At 41.3% G+C, this 20,842-nt stretch overlaps 1 protein-coding gene across 4 annotated transcripts in view; it reads left to right on the forward strand.

Moving 5' to 3' along the window:
* The window catches only part of PDE9A (phosphodiesterase 9A), a 57,138-nt gene that overhangs the window by 33,239 nt on the left and 3,057 nt on the right, over nucleotides 1-20,842 (forward strand). For all 4 annotated transcript variants that reach the window (XM_054291311.1, XM_054291314.1, XM_054291312.1 and 1 more), the window contains 8 exons: nucleotides 4,083-4,164; nucleotides 6,329-6,403; nucleotides 10,094-10,180; nucleotides 14,600-14,704; nucleotides 16,547-16,629; nucleotides 17,904-18,060; nucleotides 19,846-19,959; nucleotides 20,575-20,679. In XM_054291311.1, coding sequence (XP_054147286.1) covers nucleotides 4,083-4,164; nucleotides 6,329-6,403; nucleotides 10,094-10,180; nucleotides 14,600-14,704; nucleotides 16,547-16,629; nucleotides 17,904-18,060; nucleotides 19,846-19,959; nucleotides 20,575-20,679 — 808 coding nt within the window. The remainder of the gene's footprint in view (nucleotides 1-4,082; nucleotides 4,165-6,328; nucleotides 6,404-10,093; nucleotides 10,181-14,599; nucleotides 14,705-16,546; nucleotides 16,630-17,903; nucleotides 18,061-19,845; nucleotides 19,960-20,574; nucleotides 20,680-20,842) is intronic.

Here is a 20,842-nt window from a genome sequence, read left to right on the forward strand (position 1 = left end):
CTCAAAATGGGGGTGAAGGGGATTTTTCTCAGCAAATGTAACTTTGCTGTCCTGACAGCCTCGGGGTCAAATTGTCTGACCCTTAATCAAAACTGTTTCCTACTGAGGGCAGTGGGAAATGTGCTAAAAGATTCAGGCTTTATAATCACTCGTTTTTGTAAATGTTGCCATGCAGATATGTCAGGAGGCACAATGATAATTCATTGCCATGAAGTCCAAGGCCAAACTCAGCTGTCATATTAGCATAAAAGCAGAGTAACATTATTAACCTCAGATTTGTGTGCCTCAGCAGGGTGGAATGCAGTCTGCCCTGTGACTTGCATCATTTCTTTTTGGGGTGTGTGGAGAAATCTCATTAGAAAAATCCAAGCCCAGGCTGGCAGCCAATGCAGGAGCATGTGTGCTGGTTTGTGCTGGGTGTGATGTGAGGAACGTGTGTGCCCATGTGTCTCTGCCTCAGCTGTGGCAGGGAGCTGGCAGAGCTGAACTGTGATGCACAGTGATGATGATGAGCAGTGATGCACAGGTGGACAGGGAATTAGCTCCAAAAAAAGAAGTTATGACAAGTTCACGTTCACTCAGTCACCACCACAGCACATCAGGGAGTATGAGACTGTCCCAGCAGCCATGACTAATTCCCATCCCATATCCTGTCACCTTCCAATCTATATTTTGTGGTCTAAACAAGCTGTTAACAAGAAAAGCTGGAATGGGGAGTGCTCCATCTGCTCAGTGCAGCCAGCTCCAGCTGGGGTGTCACCTTCACCGAGGGCTGGTGCTGAGATGTGACAGGCTCCAAAAGGAGGGAGCAGCACGGGGTGTGAGGCTGGGGAGCTGTGCTAAAGATGGGAGTGGGCTCAGCAGGGCACAGACACCCACCCTGGCTTGCTCTGGGCTCACACTCACAGCTGCTCTCTCTGGAGCAGGAGCAGGGCTTGCTCTGCTCAGCATCACCTTGGTGCTGTGTCCACGTGGCTCTGTCACAGCTCCTCCTGGTTACCCTGAGCAGCCTCTCCCTCCTCCCAGCTGTTCAGAGGTTCCTCCTGCTTGCACAGAATTATCTGCACCCTGTGGATGTGGGAACCAAAGTAGCAGCTGGATGTGGGTACAAGTCTGAGGAGATGATGATGCTCCTTGGTGGCTCCCATCAGGAGCTGAGGTTCCTTATTCCCAAGCCACCAGAGCCCCAGGTCACCCCAGCCTAGGGATGCTTGACCCCAGGGAGGCTGAGCAAACCCTCTCCTGCTGGCATGGGATGTGTGTGGGAGCAGAGGCATCCCAGGGAAGTGGAAATGTTATTTGCTCTCATTTGGACCTGTCATCCCTTGTGCTGTGTCATTTGCTAGATAATGCATTGTGCTTGCAATTAGGGATCCCATGTAAATTTAATTGATGTACATAAATATTTGTGAGTGCCTGTATTCCTTCAGTAAGATCACAGTGTACACAGCTGTATGGGTGTTTACCTTTTCCTATATTTGCTGTTACATTATCAAATTAGAGAGTAAGGCAGGGCAGCCAGGTTTATAAAAGCACAGAGAATTGTGCAGCTCTCTGTTCAGAAGAGCAAAGCAGCTCCATTTGCATCCTCCTCAAATTGCTTTTTTTTTTTTTGCTTGTCTGCTTTTTGCACTCACCACTGGCAGATGCTAATAGCATTATGGTGTCATTTAAAATCATGAGCATTTGCAGATCCAGTTTTGCATTTGTGAAGGTCTGATGCATCCTGGCTCTGGTGTGTTCCCCGGTGTGCTGGGATGAAGGCTTCAATATCCTACTACAACTGGGAATTAGAGATAGCTGGCTGACCCTCAGCTAACCCTGGCAGTCAGCTCCAATTAGGGCAAGGAATGCCCCAATCTCACTATTTTTATCCTACTAATACCCCACACAGTGGAGTTTTGAGGAAAGGACTTTAGAAACGATTAAGACAGCTTTTCATCAACTGAGAATCTCTTTAAACAGGGCAGGAGAAGGCAGCTGGTTGATGTCAACTGACCACCATGAGCTGTGAAATGACATAACTTTCACAGGATTCTGACACTGCCATTAGAAATGACAGCAGACATGAATGTTAAGAGGAGAAAAGAGACCTGGACTAATTCCCAACAGAGGAGAGAATCATTTAGAAGAGATACAATGCAAAATGTAATAATCAAAAATGCACAAACTGAGTTAATGGAATGCTTTGCTTGGCTTCTTTTGGGAGGTTTACTTCTGCTTCCTTTGGCAGGAAGCTTGAAAACTGAGAGAGGATAATCCAAATGTTAGGACTCCAGGGATAAATCCCTGGAAGTGCTCAAGGCCAGATTGGATGGAGCCCTGAGCAACCTGAGCCAGTGAGCAGCAACCCTGCCCACAGCAGCGTGGGTGGACCTGGATGATTTTTAAGGTCCCTTCCAACCCAAACCATTCCGTGGCTCTACAAATGCAAAATGCAAGAAGATCAGCCTCACACAAGAGTTAACAAAGTCCATGTGGACAGCTAGCTGGGAAAAGCCCTGCAAGGCCATCTTGGCCAAGCTGGGCCTGGTCCCCACCTTGTCCCCAGCCCAGAGCTCTGAGTGTCACATCCAGGCCTTCCTTGGACAATTCCAGAGATGGGCACTCCAAACCTCCCTGGACAGCCCATTCCAATGCTTGACCACCTTTTCAATGAAGGAATTCTCCCTGATGTCCAATCTGTCCCTGCCCTGGCACAGTTTGAGGCCATTTTGGAGAAGAGCCCAACCCTCCCCTGGCTGCAGCCTCAGTAGGGAATTGCAGAGTGATGAGGCCCCTCCTGGGCCTCTGCTCAGAGGGGAAAGCATCAGCTTGGCTTTTCCATGTGCAGAGGAAAGAAGAATAGATAACTGGCAGTGTTAATAACAAGGCAAGTGTTGATTACCTGTAATTGCTGGCAGTGGCTCCCTTTCTCCAGGATCAGGGAGCCAGGCAGAGGTGTCTGCCAAGTCCGTGCCTCTCTGCTGTTGTCCCACGTGAGGGGCAGCAGCCAAGGAGGTCACAGCATCAAAGTGGAAGTTCTCATGGGCTGCAGCAAGGCTCAGGGGGTGCCCTCAACAGTGAATCAGCACAGGTTTATAGAATAAAATCACCATAGCCAATGTGGTGCAGCTCTGGAGAAGGATGCCTGCCATGGACAGCAAGCTGCTCACTGGAAGTCTAAGGAGAAGTGGTTGGGTATTGTCTTGGTTTGGAAAGCCAGGTGTCTGCTAAGGAAGGCAGGAGCCTCCCCTGAAATGGAAAATGTAAACCCCCCTCCCTCTGAATTGCTATAAATTTTAAAGTAAGGAGCTCTCAGGCAACAAATATGGGAGCAGGAAATAACAGTTCTTTACTAGGGAAGAAAATAAAAGGATAAAATAAACAGTGCAGTAAACTAAACCAACACTGACAGTCAGAACACAACCTGACACCCTGTGGGTCAGAGTGTTGGCAGCAGTCCCATTGGAATTGTGGCTGCAGCCCCCCTGGAGTGTCAGTGTCTGGAGCAGGAATCCTGTAGAGAAGGATGTATTCTTCCTCTGAAGATCCAGTGGAAAAAGAGGCAGCTGCTGTTCCTCTGGGAATGCAGTGGAGAAAGCCGTGCTGGTGTTCCAGAATCTCCAGATTATATCCAGTTAGGAATGCTTGGCTCCTCCCTCTGGGCTCACATCTCCCAATGGGATGCTGTAGTTCTTATCAGTCATGCAGTGAGATTCAATAGTCTCTTATCAGCATGTGTCTCCTCCCGAGGGCAGATTGGGTGTGGAAGAGATAAGGCAAAGTGCCCACTTGACCAAAGACAACTGCCATACAGATGGCAAATAGAATATATCTTGCCTTGCAATCTGGAACAGGTATCCATGGACACATGCCTGAACTCAGATCCTTCTCTCTTGAATGCAAATAGACCAAGAAAGGGCAGCAGGGGTGTTGCACAAGGGGAGAAAATCCTGAGGAGGATCACACTTCCAAAGCATTTTGGACAATACTGCATTAGAAAGGGAGAGGTGTTGGAGCAGGATGGTTCTCTGAGGGGTGGCCACTGAGGCACTGTGCTTGTGTTCCCTCAATGTTAAGAGAGGAATATTTCATTTCAGGACTAACTGTCCCTGCAAGTACAGCTTTTTGGATGAAAACAAGAGGCCAGCTCCACGGAGGGATGTACCATCCTACCCGAAGGTACCACACAATTTTCTCTTCCCATATTCCTGCCATCCTGACAAGTGCTGCTTTACAATGTGTGACTCCTTAGCCATTAATTCCCTGTTATTCTAAATCCAAGATCTGATCCAAAATGCCAATGGAAAAAGCCATCAGTTGCCCATGGTGACTTAAAGTTTAATTCTCAGTAGTCTTTAATACTTGAAAGCTCGTTAGTGCTTGAAATGTTAATGAACATTGTGCATTCATCAACATTTAACACTCTTTTGTCTAGTTATATTTGTTTATTCTCCACGCTCATAGCAACAATCAAAAACACCCTGTAATGCTGTGTTCTGATTGAAAGTAGTGCTGCTGCCTGTTTTCTCCTAATAGATTATTTTTTAATTTAAAAAGTAATTTATGGGGATGCTTCACCTAGGGAAACAAAGACAAAATGCGACATTGGATTCTCTCCAAAATGATTCATTGTCCCTGTGAAAATGAGTTAGTGTATTTGCTAGAGAAAACAGTAATGCTGGAAGAAAAATGTCTCCTGGGCAAGCACAACTACAAATCCACAGTGGTGAATGAGGCTGAAACCATGAAGAGCACGGGGTTTGAATCCCAGAACTTGCAGTCTTTGCCCACAAGAATTATTTAAAGCTGTCTGGTTATGCCTGCCCAGTGCCCAGCTCAGACTTTGACAAAACACCAGCTCACCCATTTGCAAATGATGGTTTAACCATGAGCATCTCCTCACACACACCAAAGCTGAATCCTCACAGTCCTGTGTGATGCAGATCCGTGACGTGGACGTGGCTCTGTGCACATTTGTCCTCAGAGCCCAGCAGAGCAATAAATTCTGCTCTTTGTTCTGCTCTGCCTCGCTGAAGTGACCTCCACTGAAGCACAGACTCTGGCACTTCTATTTCTTTTGGTTAACTTTTGCCCAGGAGGCTTGTGCTCCTGACACTAACACATTATTTCACAGAACACATAATTTCTAAGCCAGTTTTTTTTCCCTTGATAAGTATATATGTCAGATTAAACTTTGATGGACTGCTGCATTAGGATCTTGAATTAAGAATAAGGAGTTGCACTGAACCACTGCAGAGTAAACTTTTGTATTTCTGCATTATTCCTAGGGCGAAACTCATGGGAGTTTGGGGTTTTGGAGATTTGCGAAATTTGTTATCAGTTGTCAGGTGCTGGATTTGTCCAATGTCAGTGAGGCTGAAGGAAGATGTCATTGCAAAACCAAATTTGTACTGCTAATTTGTAGTTTTCTTGCAGAAAGTCGCACTAAATGTGCATTGTGTGGGCAAATGCAAAACTCCTCACTTTTTGAAGAAGAAAATCTTCTGTGTTGTTATCCTCCTTGGATAAATTATCCATATAATTTATCCTCCTTGGATAAATTATCAATTTGATGGCTCAGAAATTGTCATTCACCTGCTCAGGAGAGTAAACCCAGATTAGAGACAGCCATGGTAAATGGGCCAATTGAAGCCACAAGGGCTTTGAGTCCCAAAACCACTGATGCATTGCATCCTGAAAAGATGAATCTGTAGAATCCTAATATCCCCATGTCTTTTAACCCTGCACATTCCTTTTCTTTTCATTTTCTATGCAGCCATAACTGGTGAATGAGCTTGATTTTGTTTTAGGCTTTGAGTGTAATGATAAAAAATCACTTGAATCTTGCAGGCTGACAACCAATTTGAAACTGTGGGCACTCTTGAAAAAACACTCAAAATGAGAGCATAAATCATCTGAAAATAAACATATCATCCCCACCAGCTAATTTAGCACTGTAAGCAGAGACACTTCACACCACCCTCCCCAACTGGCAGCTTCGAGTGCTGCTGATGCTCTGCAGGCAGCAGAACCAGTGCAGGGATGGGTCTGTGCCCTGTGCCTTTGATTTTCTGTGCTGGATTTAGCCATGACCCTCTCCTAAACACCTCCACTGTCCCTTTTCTCCCAGTTCTGCCCCACAAGGATCTGCCCCAATGAGCAGCTGCTAGCTGGCTGGAAGGGTGAGGAAGGTTGGGTGGCCAGAGGGAGAGATCATTTGCTCTCTCCTTGGGAAATGTGGCTAAATCCCTCATGAGTGGAGCCCTGGGAACCCCAAGGACATGCCAGCAGCATTCCCATGGCAGGGATACCCTTGTTTACCCTCCTGCCCTTCTCTCTGCAGTACATGCTGTCCCAGGAGACCATCGAGGCTCTGCGGAAACCGACTTTTGACGTGTGGCTGTGGGAGCCCAACGAGGTGAGGATGCCAGGTTGGCAGGGTTGGCACATTCTGAGAGCCAAAAAGGCCAGAAGAACCCTTTGAGACAGTCTGCAGGGTTTTCCCCCCTTTTCTGCCACTTATTCTCAATATTTTTTTCATTTCCATACCAAACCAGAAATGCAGTGCTCCTTCCTAGCAGATGCCAGGTAGATGATGCTGCTTATCATATCCTGGCCCCTCTTTATTTACTCTTTAATCTCTTCCTAGTAAAGTCCCTCAACTGGTGCACTGTCATTACTGCCACATGAGTTCTCCCATGCCATTTTATCTGAACAAATCGATCCTCAGTGAAGTGTGTGCTTAAGCACATCATCAATAACTCCACTCAGATCAATAAAGCAGCAGGGCAGAGGTGCAGGCATTGATTCACACCCTTCAGCTGAGGGTTTTTTCTGCAGCTTGTTCTGAAGAGGTTGCAGAGCTGCATTCAAAGCCAATTAGTATCTCCTTATTGCTTAATTTTCTTCCTTTTTAAACTTCTATTAGTGTTATTCATGGTTCATCACTTGTACCTTGTACTGCAGAAGGTTCTGGAAGGTTCTATGTGTAAAGCTCCAGAAGCGTGAAGCAGAAGGATGTTAAGAGTGGACAGCTTATAATATAATGTAAAACCAGATATATATAATACAGTGTATAAAACCAGCTTATACTATAATGTAAAACCAGATTTAGCAATACTAGCAAATCTCACTCAATAAAAACATAATGGAGGACAGGAGTAAACCAGGGGTTTAGTGCTGGTTTTTTAAACCAAGGAAAGGCTTGGGTAGCTCTGGCAGCATGCCCAGCAGCAATCAAAAAAATTACTTAATTTTTTCTTTTTTTAACTGCTATTAGTGTTATTCATGGTTCATCATTTGTACTGCAGAAGATTCTGGAAGGTTCTATGTGTAAACCTCCAGAAGCCTGAAGGAGAAGGATGTTAAGAGTGGATGGCTTATAATATAAACTAAAAACAGATATATATATAAAATATAAAGTATAAAACCAGCTTATAATATAATATAAAACCAGAGATATATAAAATAATGTATAAAACCAGTTTATAATATAATGTAAAACCAGATTTAGCAACTACTAGCAAATCTCACTCAATAAAAACATAATGGAGGACAGGACTAAACCAGGGGTTTAGTGCTGTTTTTTTAAACCAGGGTATGGCTTGGGTAGCTCTGGCAGCACCCCCAGCAGCAATCACCCAAATTACTTAATTGTCTTCCTTTTTTAACTACTATTAGTGTTATTCATGGTTCATTACTTGTACTGCAGAAGGTTCTGGAAGGTTCTATGTGTAAACCTCCAGAAGCATAAAGGAGAAGGACGTTAAGAGAGGATGGCTTATAATATAATGTAAAACCAGATATATATAATATAATGTATAAAAAACAGCTTATAATATAATGTAAAACCAGATTTAGCAACTACTAACAAATCTCACTCAAGAAAAACATAATGGAGGACTGGACTAAACCAGGGGTTTAGTGCTGGTTTTTTAAACCAGAGAAAGGCTTGGGTAGCTCTGGCAGCATCCCCAGCAGCAATCATCCAAATTACTTAATTTTCTTTCTTTTTTAACTGCTAATTTTCTTCCTTTTTTAACTGCTATTAGTGTTATTCATGGTTCATCACTTGTACTGCAGAAGGTTCTGGAAGGTTCTATGCGTAAACCTCCAGAAGCGTGAAGGAGAGGATGTTTAGAGTGGACAGCTTAAAATATAGTGTAAAACCAGATCTATAATATAATATAATGTATAAAACCAGTTTATCATATAATGTAAAACCAGATTTAACAAGTAGTAGCAAATCTCACTCAAGACAAACATCTCAGCAAACACAGCTTTGCAACAAGCCTGGCTCCTCCTTCTCAAATGCCCTCTCCCTTTTCAAGCCTTACAAGAGTCCCATTTCCAAGATTTTGCTGCTGACCAAGAAAGCTGCACATGAAAACTGAGATTCCCCTGTGTTCAGGGGAGTTTTGGGACTGAGAGTCTCCTCCTCGCTCACCCAAAGCTCTCTTGGCAACAGCTGCATTTCTAATTCAGCACTTCTGGGTAAAGTTTCTTGTCTTGGAAAGTCTTTTATGGAAATGTTGCAAAACATGTACTCTACCAGGACAAGGGGATTTTCAGCAAAATGCTGTCCCTGTGATCTGAGCAGCATTCAGCTCATGGCATTGTCCCTCAGGCCTTGCAGGAAAGTCTCCTCCTGTTTGGATTACTCAAAATCAGCCCTGTTGTTACTCCATGACTTACATTTATATTTCCCTGGATAAATATAAAGTTTCATTAGATTAAATCATTTTTTCTGGTGAGTTTCTAAGAGCCTAAATAACAGAAAACTAACTAGAAATACCCCCAGGGCTGTATTTGTGACATTATACCCCTTATGTTGAAACCCCTGGTTTGTTTTACAGTCTAAAAACTGCATTTTCTAACACAATGGCCACATTCCATCCCCTGCAGATTGGGCCTTCAGAAATGGGAATGCATTTATACATTAACTCCTGAACTCCAGGAAACCTGTTAATGTCTGACTGGTGGAAGCTGTTAGATTGAGATTATCAATATCTTTTATTTTCAATTCTTTTCGATTATCAATATCTGGAGATTATCAATATCTTTTGTTTTCAGTTCTTTGAGATTATCAATATCTTTTGTTTTCAATTCTTTGAATTATCATTATTTTTTTTCAATTCTTTGAGATTATTATCTTTTGTTTTCAATTCTTTCAGATTATCAGTATTTTGTGTTTTCAATTCTTTCAGATTATCAATATCTAGAGATTATCAATATATTTTGTTTTCAATTCTTTAAGGTTATCAATATTTTTTGATTTAAATTCTTTGAGATTATCAGTATCTTTTGTTATCAGTTCTTTGAGATTATCAATATTTTTTGCTTTCAATTCTTTGAGATTATCAATATCTTCTGTTTTCAATTCTTTCAAACCCAGATGATTAAACATGAGGGGAGGTGCTAAATTACCTGAATTCCCCTTGCTGCTGCAGAGCAGATGTTGTCTCAGAAGAGCTGCCTGTGCCTGCATTTCAGCTGTAGGGATTCATAGTTACAGTCTCCATGAGGGGATAATCACAAAACTGCTGCAATTTCGTGGGGTTATAATGGGAAATCTTTTAAACAAGAAATGTGAGGTAAGACAGTGGAGTTAGGAGCTCACAAGAAGTCATAAAGAATGAAAGTATTGTCAAATGTGTGAAATAAATGTTTCTTCAGGGATCTCTTATTTTCTGCTGTCATTTTCTGTTCTGCTGGAGCCTGATCCATTTCTGTGCAGCCAGGGAGAAGCTCCCACTGGTTTCACTGAGCAATAGTTCACATCCCAGCTGAACTAGAAGAATGGCAATGCTTTATTTGTGAGCAGGAATTGCTGTGATACACACAAATCACAGTCACTGAAGAGGGCTGGTGTGACATTCAAAGCCCTGCACAAAACCTGTGAAGTCAACAGCAGCCTGCCTGCTTCAAAAAGCTTCCAGCCCTCTCTGCCTCCCCTCTTGCACTTTAATCATGCAGCCTTTGAACATCTTTCTTTCATCTAAAGAGGGCTCTGCAATTATTTGATGCTGGCAAGGGGGAATTCACTTTACAGGGTGTCCTCAAGGGGTGTTTACAGAGCCAACCATAACCTGCCTGTTCCCGGCTGCAGATGCTGAGCTGCTTGGAGCACATGTACCACGACCTTGGGCTGGTAAAAGACTTCAACATCAATCCCATCACCCTGAAGAGGTGGCTGGTGAGTATTTCTAGTTACTGGTGTTTGCAGTTTTTCACATTCAAGAATCAATAAACAAGGCATTTAGTCATGGCATTAACATGACTGGCATGAGTAATCCCAATGAAAGCAGCCAGTCTATACAAATTCTTAAAATTTAAACACTTCAGAAAATGTTTGCATTCTTGTGGTCACAAATGAGTCTTTTTAAACTGTTTTGCATGCATTTACTGAGGTTTCCATTACTGAAAGCAGTTCATTTCTGCTGAATGCTCTTGATACCTACTGTAAATGAAGGCAAGACAAGTGCCTTCAGATATAGCTAGAAAGTGCAATAATCATTCAAAAGACTAAATCACAGGGAGCAGAGGAAAGAGCAAGTCAGGAAGGAAAAGGAATTGCTGATAAGGTAACTTTCTGTGCTTCAGTCTTTGATGTGAGAATGTTGCAGAGATGCAAAATGTGAGAAAGATGAGATCATGCCAAAAGTGAGATGGCTGAGGGAGAAACACTGGAATATTTTAAAAAGCAATGAGTTTTCAGGTCCAAGGGAGAGCAAAAGAAAGTGTTTGCTGAAAAGCTGAAGAATATATTTGCTTTCTTGGAAAAAACCCATCATGTTCCTAGAGAACTGCAAACCAGTAAATATTTTAACCATTGTTTAAAAAGCATCCAGGGATGGCCTGAGGAATTATAACTAGTAAAAACTTTCCTCTGTGTCTCACAAATGGATTGAGACAATAATGAAAAACATCATGGTGTGAATTCATCATACAGATGTTTTATAAAATAAAGACTTATACCTCATTAATCTCTTCCAGTTCCCTGAGGGCACTGTTTTAGATGGATGTAGACTCCTAAAAATGTTATAAAATCAGGAGGTAGCTGGAAAGGACAAAGAAAAGGCTAGGTCTGGGTGTTACAGCACAACAGGAGGCACATGGGGTTGTCACTGCTGACTGTCCTGCTGCAGGAGGGACACAAGGCTGAGCAGAGCCTGGAATAAAGGATAAAATGTCACCACACAAGGCAGGAGGCTCACCTGAAATTTATTCCCAGCACTGGTGAAGCCTTTTTAGAAAAATAATATTGACTGCATTAAAGGAGGCACCAAAAATTATCAAAATCTGGTAAATCTCTCCCTCTGAAGAAGGTAAAGGAAAAAGCTGGGTGGTGTTGACCCTATAAAGCAGCTGAAGACAAGGGGTGGGATGAATTCCAACACAAACAAGGGTAACACAGAGTAGATGAAGCTGAAGATCTCCTCCTCCTCCTGTTTCACAGCCCAAAAACATGGGAAGCAAGGTGATATGTCAACACACACCAACAGCCCACCCACACCCTGCTGCAGGCAGCTTCCCCGAGCTGTGTCTCCAGGCAATTTGTCACCACTAGCATTTCAGCCTCACTCTGAGCAACAAAAGGGAATTTGTTGTGTATTTTCTACAAAGTTAAGGCAGGGTGAGGTCTCCCATCTTCTTGAAGAAACAAAAATGATTTTTGAAAGCCTCAAGTGCTCTGCTCCAAAGTGGCCCAGTGTGGGCATCACTTTGTGTCACCACATTTCTCTTCACAGAAAAAAGCAAAGCACAGCTTCCCAAAACATTTCTAAAATTCATATTCTCTAAACCTCAAAAACCCCCAAACAAACAATTCTTATCTCATTTGCTGCACCTGTGTTTGTTTACAAGTAAAATACATTATAAAAATTATTTAGCTAAAAAAATTAATAATGAAATTAATTAATAATTTAATTAATTAATAATTAAATTCTAGTGTATTTTACTTCACTAACCAATTAAATACATATATATGTATATCAAAACTGTCAACAATCACATATTAATATACAATAAAATACAATTAAATATTTAACAAATTCAATTAATATAATATAATATAATATAACATAATATAATATAATATAATATATAATATCATATATAGTAATTAACCTTGTAATAAAATAAAATCCTCTTCATCATTCCTCCCAAACATCAAACAAAAATAACTTTGAAATCAAGTGGGAGAGAAAAAGCCACCTCTGGCTTCTCCCACATCCACTGGCTACAGAAGTCTTCCAGAAAGAGGAGGAAGGAATGATTAATGCAACCCAGTCACTCCATCCCTCCTGAGTCAGGAGTGCCTTGGGATGCTCTGGGCTCCAGAGCTGGATGTGCACATTACACCCATGCAGCTTTGGGCAGTGCCATGTGTAGGCTGTGGGATAGCTGACAACCATATCATGCCATTCCTAGGTAATTTTAAAAAAATTAAATGTGTTTCTAAAATCCTTGCTGCAGAATGATCTGTGCAGCTTTTGCAATGGAACACACAAATATTGAATAAACATTGAAAATACCACACTTCTCTTGACCTCATCCAGAGCTTTGAGGTCTCCTGGAAGTCAGGTGATGGGTTGAGGTGTTTGATCCTGATGGGGTGTGAGGGCTCCTGAAGTAAATTCCTGATTTAGCTGGAATTCTGTGCATGTCATTAATTCAGGCTCAGTAACTGAAGCTCTGGGGGCTCTCCAGGCTTTGGAGGAGGATTCAGCAGAAGGGTCCAGCAGTGCTGCTGACTCTTGGCTGCTCTGTGAGGGACAGAAAACCAGAGCAGCATTGGAATAATGACCATGGCACATGTCAATGACCAGCTGTGCCAGCCTCCCTCTGCCAGCCTGGCACCAGCCAGGACACAGGGACAGACAGGCTTTGTCCTGCCTGTGGAACAAGGGCAACCAAGCCAGGATCTGTAGAAAGTTAAACCACACAACAATGACTCATGACAGCTCAATCTCTGCCAGGCTGACAGAAAAGAAAATCCAAAACAGAAACATAGAAACCCAACATAGAAAACCCACCCAGGTGTGCTCCAGCCTGGTGTGCATTCACATCCTCCCTGTGCCAAGCAACACATCCCAAAGTGTCACCCCTGAGCACTGGGAAATGACATGACAGCCACATTTCAGCCCTCAAGGTATCAGAGCTGCAGTTTGCATTCAGCAGGAGAGGGGGACAGGGGTGAGCTCTGAGCCCTTTGCAGTCCCCCTTTAGCCACTGCAAGGTTTGAAACACAAATTCAGGATGAGAGCAGAGGACAGAGATGCAGCTGTGCTGGGATGTTTGCCCATTGCTGGCTGGCATGAGAGGGGATTTTCTGTGAGCTTTACCTGCTGGTGAATTCTTGGAACACACAAATGTGAAAAACACCTTCACTTGCCTGTGAAAATTTAAAAGTTTAATAAAGGACAATAGGAGACAAGGACCATGGAGCAAAGGTTGTTATGGCTGGGTGCATCTTGGCACTCAGCTAAGAGCACACTGTTATCTTGGGGATACCCCTTAAATACCTTTTAATTACATCATTCCTTTGCATATTCATAAGCCCTTATGCATGGTAAACATTCCCCCAAACTAGTTTACACGTTCTGAGAATTGTTTAGCACATCTCCTGCTTGGGATCCACCTTTTTAAAGCATGCTCATTCCTTGGCTGTGGTTTTAGTCCTTTTTTACACCTCCAGTTTTTGGGCCTTGGTCCACACTGTCTTCAGACAGTGAGTGCTGATAATTGGAATATCTGTACAGGTGTCCCCATCCTGTGTTCATTGGGTGTTATCCCATCCAAGCAGGCATTTTAACACAAGCATACTTACATCTCTATTTCACTATTTCATCACTATTTCATACTTACATCAGCTATTTCACTACTATGTCTAAGCTTAATTAACAACAGAAATAAAAGCTATATCTTTATAACTAAGTTACTTTAACACCACACATATAGAATTTATTTTAATATTTTCAAAAAGTCAATATAATAGTATGTATTATAACACAAATGGCACCCAGGAAGGCAGAAAGTGTCAGAGGCCCTGTGCTGTCACTCTGTCCTAGCAGAGAATAATCCTGGGGCCCCACAGTATAGGAATATGCTCCTTCTTGATGAGTGACAAAACTATCCTTTGTCTCCTCAGAAAGGAAAAGAGCCCAGAAGTTTTTTTCCTCAATTAGATAAAAAGACACCTCATAGGACTTGGGGGACTTCACCTCAAACTTAAGGATATCCAATTGGACAGGAGCCAAAAAGTCTGACCCTAACAATTTACTAGAAAAAGAAGAGAACAAAGAAACTGATGGCTTTTGTGAGGTGTTTTACCAGGAGCAAGAGCTTCTTCCACCTGGCTCTGTTTTTCTCTGTAAAGAGCTTTGTTATTTTGTCTTTTATTAAAATCTCTCTGTTTCCAACACTACCACAGAAGCCATCCTGCTGATTTTATGCCATCTGAGGTAGCTGAGCTATCTCGGGTGTGATCTCCAAGGACTCATAAGACCTGGCTTGAGGAGATTCCTATTTCACTATAGGACTCCTTTAAGGATTTCCAGTGCTTGGCAAACAGCTCTGCCACCTCTGACAGCTCCATTCCCTCTCTCTGCAGCTGTGCATCCACGACAATTACAGGAACAACCCCTTCCACAATTTCCGGCACTGCTTCTGCGTCACCCAGATGATGTACAGCATGATCTCGCTCTGCAGCCTCCAGGTACAGCCTCTCCGTGGCTTTATGAGGGCTCTGGTGTTGAGATGACCCCGAGGTGTTAGAAAGTCTCTTTTTCCCAGCCCTGAGATGGAAGAAGAAGGCAGAATTCCTTGGCTCTGGTTCTCAAGGTTGTTTATTTCTGTTATCTATCACATTCTTTCTCCAACCTGCTGAGATCTGTCCAGCAGGTTGGTTCATGGCACACTGACTGCCTTGGGGTGATGTTCTCTTTTTATACTAAAAACTACGTGTACAATATTTACAATAACTTCCCAATACCTATCACCTATGTTAGACAGTGAGCTTCTACTCTAAACCAATCTGTAAGTGCCAACATCACAGCAGAAGATGGAGGCCAAGAAGAAGGAGAAAGTCTGGACACGGCCAGGTTCCTCCATCTTGCCTCCTGAATCCCCATTCTAAAAACCCCAACAATCTATTTTTCACCCTGTGACAAACTAACTGTTATTCCACTTAGCCTTTCGTGGCTTGCAGATCCTCATATAAGGTTGATAATTTTTTCCATGGGTCATACTCAAAGTCACAGGTGTTTTGGGCTCTGTGCCAAGGTCTCTGAGCCCCGTGGCAGGGGTTCAAGCAATCCAGGACAGCCAGAGGGATGTCCTGAATTCTGACATCTTTTTATACTAAAAACTACATGTTCTTTATTTACAATAATTTTACAATACCTGTCACCTATGTTAGACAGTCTGTCTCTACTTTAAACCAATCCAAAAGTGCCACTATCACAGCAGAAGATGGAGGACAAGATGGTGATGGTGATGGTGTGAATTATAACATCTGTATTGTTTCATTCACGTGAAATTGAAGAGAGAATAAAAGTTTTTTTAAACACTTCTCAGGTACCCCATCTCTAGGGATAATCTTAACTTAATCTGACACACAGGCACACAAGGAGAGGTGTTGCATTTCCATTCCTGACCCCCAGCATCTGCACAGCTTTCTGAGGCTGCTGGGGAGGTAATTTCACCTCCTGGATGTCCACAGTTTGTACTCTGATGGAGTGAAACATTTAGGAATGAGAGACAAACCCCTGCTGAGTTATGGTCTGTGGGTTTATTCTTTGTTTGGGACACAAAATGTTCCTACGTGAGGTTTTCTCCAAATGTGTGCTTTTATCTGTACTTGTCCTGTAGCCTGGCACGTATTATATGCAGGACACACATTTGACCTTTATTTTGTCCAAAACTATATGAATCAATTAATTTCACTCTCTGGATAACCTGGACTTATATATTCATTTAATTTCTTTACAAAACTGCTTTTTTTCACTTAAAAAACCTCCTTTTTTCTCTATAGTTACACATACCAGTTACTGGCCTCATTCTGTTTTCTTGCCATTAGCAGTATGAAGCAAAATTTGCTTTAATGTAAGTCCATGCTGTTTAAAAGCTGTGGGAACACACTATTTCGTTTTTCTTGCTCTTTTCCTAACTTTATTTAATGCAGAATGCAGGGGCAACAGAGCCATCTTCCAGCCCCCCCTTTACCTAATTAGGGTACTCAAATGACTTCTAAGAGACTGTACTGATGTCTCAGAGCTTTTATATCATCTCTGCAGTAATAGCAAGTTTCAAGGAAATTGCCTCCTCTGAGCTGCTGTTATTTCATGCAACAAAGGCAAATCTGAGTCACTTTTACTGGAAGGGAAGGCAGATTTCTCTCTCTTGACTGAAGTAAACTCCTCTAAGGAAAAATGCTTCGTTTTGCTCAGATTTGCATTTCTCTAAAAAGTAAATACGTCTGGTTTCTTTATTTCTTTTGATTTACAGAGATAGGGGAAGTAGAAATCACAATACTACATTCATGTTTTGTATTTTACAGGAGAAATTTTCCCAAATTGACATTTTGATTCTCATGACTGCAGCAGTGTGCCATGACTTGGACCATCCAGGCTATAACAACACGTGAGTCTGTTCTCTTGCTTTATCTTCAATTAAAATCTCTTGGGAAGGTAACAATTGAAAGGTTGTCAATTTTTGGTAGATCAGGTTTTCCTCCTCACAGCCTGACCTTTTCCCACTGCTGGTCACTCACGTGGGCCAAAGCAGAGCTCAGGTTTGGGTTGGGGTTGGCCAGCTGTCCTTGGTTCTGTAAGGAAAATGGTTTTTTTTCAGATTTCTATTCAAACACTTTCCCCCCTAACTCCTGAGAAAACAAGGTGAAATACTTTACAGCTGGTAACAGAGCTATAAATTATTATCATGGAATAATTACACTAAAATCCAAAGAGGGATTTAGCTTACACTTTATTTCATAATTATAAATCAGGAAATGTACTTTACTCTGTTTATTTTCATGTGAGGAAATTATTGCTGTTGACCCAGAGACACTTCTTTGTGCATGTGAAAGAGAGAGAATCTGATTTATTTGTAACCACTCAATAAATAAGGGCAGAACCCAGTTCTGACTGGGATCAGTGAGAATCTCTGCATCTGCCATTAGTAGGGGTTGAATTAAACAGTTCAATTCTGGTTTTGTTCTACATCAAAACAAAAAAACCAGTTTAGATGGTTTTTTAGAGGGGGAAAAAAAATCAAAACAGTTTTTGATTTGTTCAAAATCAAAAAAAACCAAAACCAGTTCCTTCTGGTTTTGTTCTACATCATTTTAAACCAGAAACGTGGCAGAATATTAAACTAGAAACTTAAACTAGACATTTTAAACTAGAAATGTGGCAAAATTTTCAAAAGGAATAAAAACCTTTTGGGTTTTTTTTTTTTTTTGTATTGGTATTTTGGCATTTTATATATTATTTTATATATTATATTTATATTATATGTATTTTAAATATAATATATGAGATATAATATATAATATATAATATATAATATATAATATATAATATATAATATATAATATATAATATAGAACATATAATATATTATATATAATATATTATATAGAATATATTATATATTATATATTATATATTTATAATTTTATTTTATAATATATTTTTTATATTATAATCTTTATTGGTATTCACCCACTGAAGGGAATCAATGCCTCAGATTATATTAAATATCTATTTTCTGTGAAAATCTGACTTCATACTAACAACCCAAAAAACCCCAAAGCTGCAGCTCATTGAATAAGCACAGAACAGAGTGCAAGCAGGTGGTTGGGAGCAGCTGGGGGATGTCTGGGGAGGTTTTGCTCAGGGAGTCCCTGCCCTCAGGTACCAGATCAACGCGCGGACGGAGCTGGCCGTGCGCTACAACGACATCTCCCCGCTGGAGAACCACCACTGTGCCGTGGCCTTCCAGATCATCTCCCAGCCCGAGTTCAACATCTTCTCCAACGTGGACCAGGACCAGTTCAAGCAGATCAGACAGGTAGGAATGCTGGACACTCCATTTCTGAGGTTATAAACGTGCACAGAATTCCCTGTTCTGCAATGGGAGGGATTTGTCCTCCCTGGAGGGCAGGGCTGAAAAAGCCCCTCACACTTGGGAGGATCTTGTTGTGGTGTTGTGAGGGTCCCCAGGATGAGGTGAGAAGTTAGAATCTGACTCCAAGTTCTTAGATGGTTGATATATTATATTGTATTATATTATATTATATTATATTATATTATATTATATTATATTATATTATATTATATTTACATTACATTTACATTACATTGCATTACAGTTACATTACATTACATTATATTGATATTATATTTATATAATATTTTTATAATATTAATTATATTTATATTTTTATATAATTTTACTATTTATATATTATTTATTTATATATTATATAACTATTATTTTTCTATTATTTTATAATTTTATATATTTATATTATAGAATAATTTATTATTATATTATATTATATTATATTATATTATATTATATTATATTAAAATGACATACTAAAACTATTCTAAAGAAAGAGAAAGGAGACATCAGAAGGCTAGCAAAGAATGAATAATAAAAACTCATGACAGACTCAGAGAGTTTGACACAGCTGGCTGTGATTTGCCATTAATTAAAAACAATTCACATGCTGGGTAAACAATTCTTCAAATCACATTTCAGAGGAGGAAAACATGGAGAAGCTGAGGCCTCTCACCTTGTCAGGAGAAGAAATCCTGGTGAAGGGATTTTTCAGAAAATATCTCAGTGACAGGATCTGAGAGGGATTCTTGGAAAATTTCCACAGCAGCACTCCCTGGAATGAGTTGCTGAGGAATAATGAGTGCATCCTGACTATTAAAGCCTAAGACATTTTGAGGGTAGATGTTTAGATTGTTGGAGAAGCCAATTAGCTCTGACTGGAGAAGGATTAAGCTCTCAGGGCAGAAGTTTGTGCTTTACAGGAACACTGTATTAATTTTAAGAGGGGCTTCAAAAGGGGAAAGATTTGCAGCAGCAGAGCACTTATACTGTTGGAAGAGGCCCTCGTGCACTGGGAGTCATCACAGTTATCTCTGAGGCACTGAACAATGTTACAATTCCCATCAGGGCTCTAAGGGCCAAAATTCAGTCTTAATTTCCACATTACACCTTCCTTACACCCTGAGTGACGAAGCAGTATAAGGGCTGGTTGGAGTTCCTGGTTCTGTCAGTGTGTGGGAAACTGGCACGGGCCCAAAATGGACTGTTCTGTATGAAAACCCACAAATTTTAATTAACCACATGTTTTCCCATCATAAATTCTGCACAGAAGGAGGATACAGAGCTCCCTGTCCTCATCCAAATGTTTCAAAGCCCTTAATCCAAAAAGGATGGGCACAGCTGGCATCCACATCATGATTTCTGTCTCAGGGCCTCTACGAGTCAGCAGCAAAACCCACAGTGCCTTCCAAGGAGAGGAAAGTGGATCCTGGCAGCCACAGTGTGGCTTTCAACATCCTGCTGTACAGTTTACTTTTCTACAATTAGTCAATGAGAAAGGAAAAACCTCAGTGTCTCTGGAATATCACATAAAACCATGATCCTCATGTACCACGAGCTCCTTATAACCCTCTTCCTATTTCCTTGGCAGTTCCAAGTCAGAAACTTCCCCTTCCAGCATGAGCAATTCAGTGCATCTGAGGCATTTTATGTGCAAGACAGGCCCTGCTTGGCTTTAGCACACCTTGTAAGGAATGTCAAGTTAATATGTGACCATGTTTTCTTTTCTAGGGGATAATTACGTTAATCCTGGCTACAGACATGGCGAGACATGCAGAAATACTGGACTCTTTCAAGGAAAAAATGGAAAACTTTGATTACACAAATGAAGAACACATGACCTGTGTAAGGAGGTTTTGTGGGTTGTTATTTTTCTGTGCGTGGAGTGAAAGCTTGTAGATTAACTTTTGTCTGTTGAAAAACTGTGATTCAATATGTATTATCAAAAAATAATCCATCCCACACCAAAAAATAATTACAGTTTGGAAGTGCTCTATATTAAATAGATTTTTCCAGCTTTAGGAATCCTGGAGTTTCATCAGGAAAATTTAAAAAAAAAATTACTCTATTAGGCCACAAATTCTTACCATCCTTTACTGTGGGGTAAAAAAATTCCATAAGAGTAAAACCTCTAGTCTCCTCTATTCCCCAGTGCAGCTGTGTTTGATTTCCAGGGAAATCTTTTCCCAGCTGCCTCTGAGCATTCCACAAAAAACCTTAATGGTCACTTGTGACTGAATCTCTTCCTGCAGCAGATAAATGCACATCCCACTGTGATTTACACAGAGCAGCTGAGAGAGGGAAAAAGGATCCAGATCATTTAAGACCTCTGGTTAAATCCTGAAATTGTCCTTTCTAGTTGAAAGCTTTGGCTCCCAGTGCATTGCAAGGACAGGAGTTGTGGAAAGGGAGAAAGGGCTGGCTTTAGGAGTGCAGCATTGAATTGTTTTCCTCTTTCAGCTGAAGATGGTGCTGATAAAATGCTGTGACATCTCCAACGAAGTCCGCCCGATGGAGGTGGCAGAGCCCTGGGTAGATTGCTTGCTGGAGGAGTATTTTATGCAGGTAAGAGAGAGGGAGAGTTACAATTGCACAATTTCACAATTTTCTGCTATTTCCAAACCCCACAGGTGCTTCACTGTTTGACAGCTCAGTCTGGTTCTAGCTCTGAACTCTCTGGCTTAGTGGAAGTTTCCCTGCCCATGGCAGGGGGTTGGAACTGAATGAT

The sequence above is a fragment of the Melozone crissalis genome, unplaced genomic scaffold, assembly GCF_028551555.1.
Source record: "Melozone crissalis strain CALT ecotype California unplaced genomic scaffold, PUWL_Pcris_2 ptg000090l_1, whole genome shotgun sequence".
Taxonomy (NCBI): domain Eukaryota; kingdom Metazoa; phylum Chordata; class Aves; order Passeriformes; family Passerellidae; genus Melozone; species Melozone crissalis.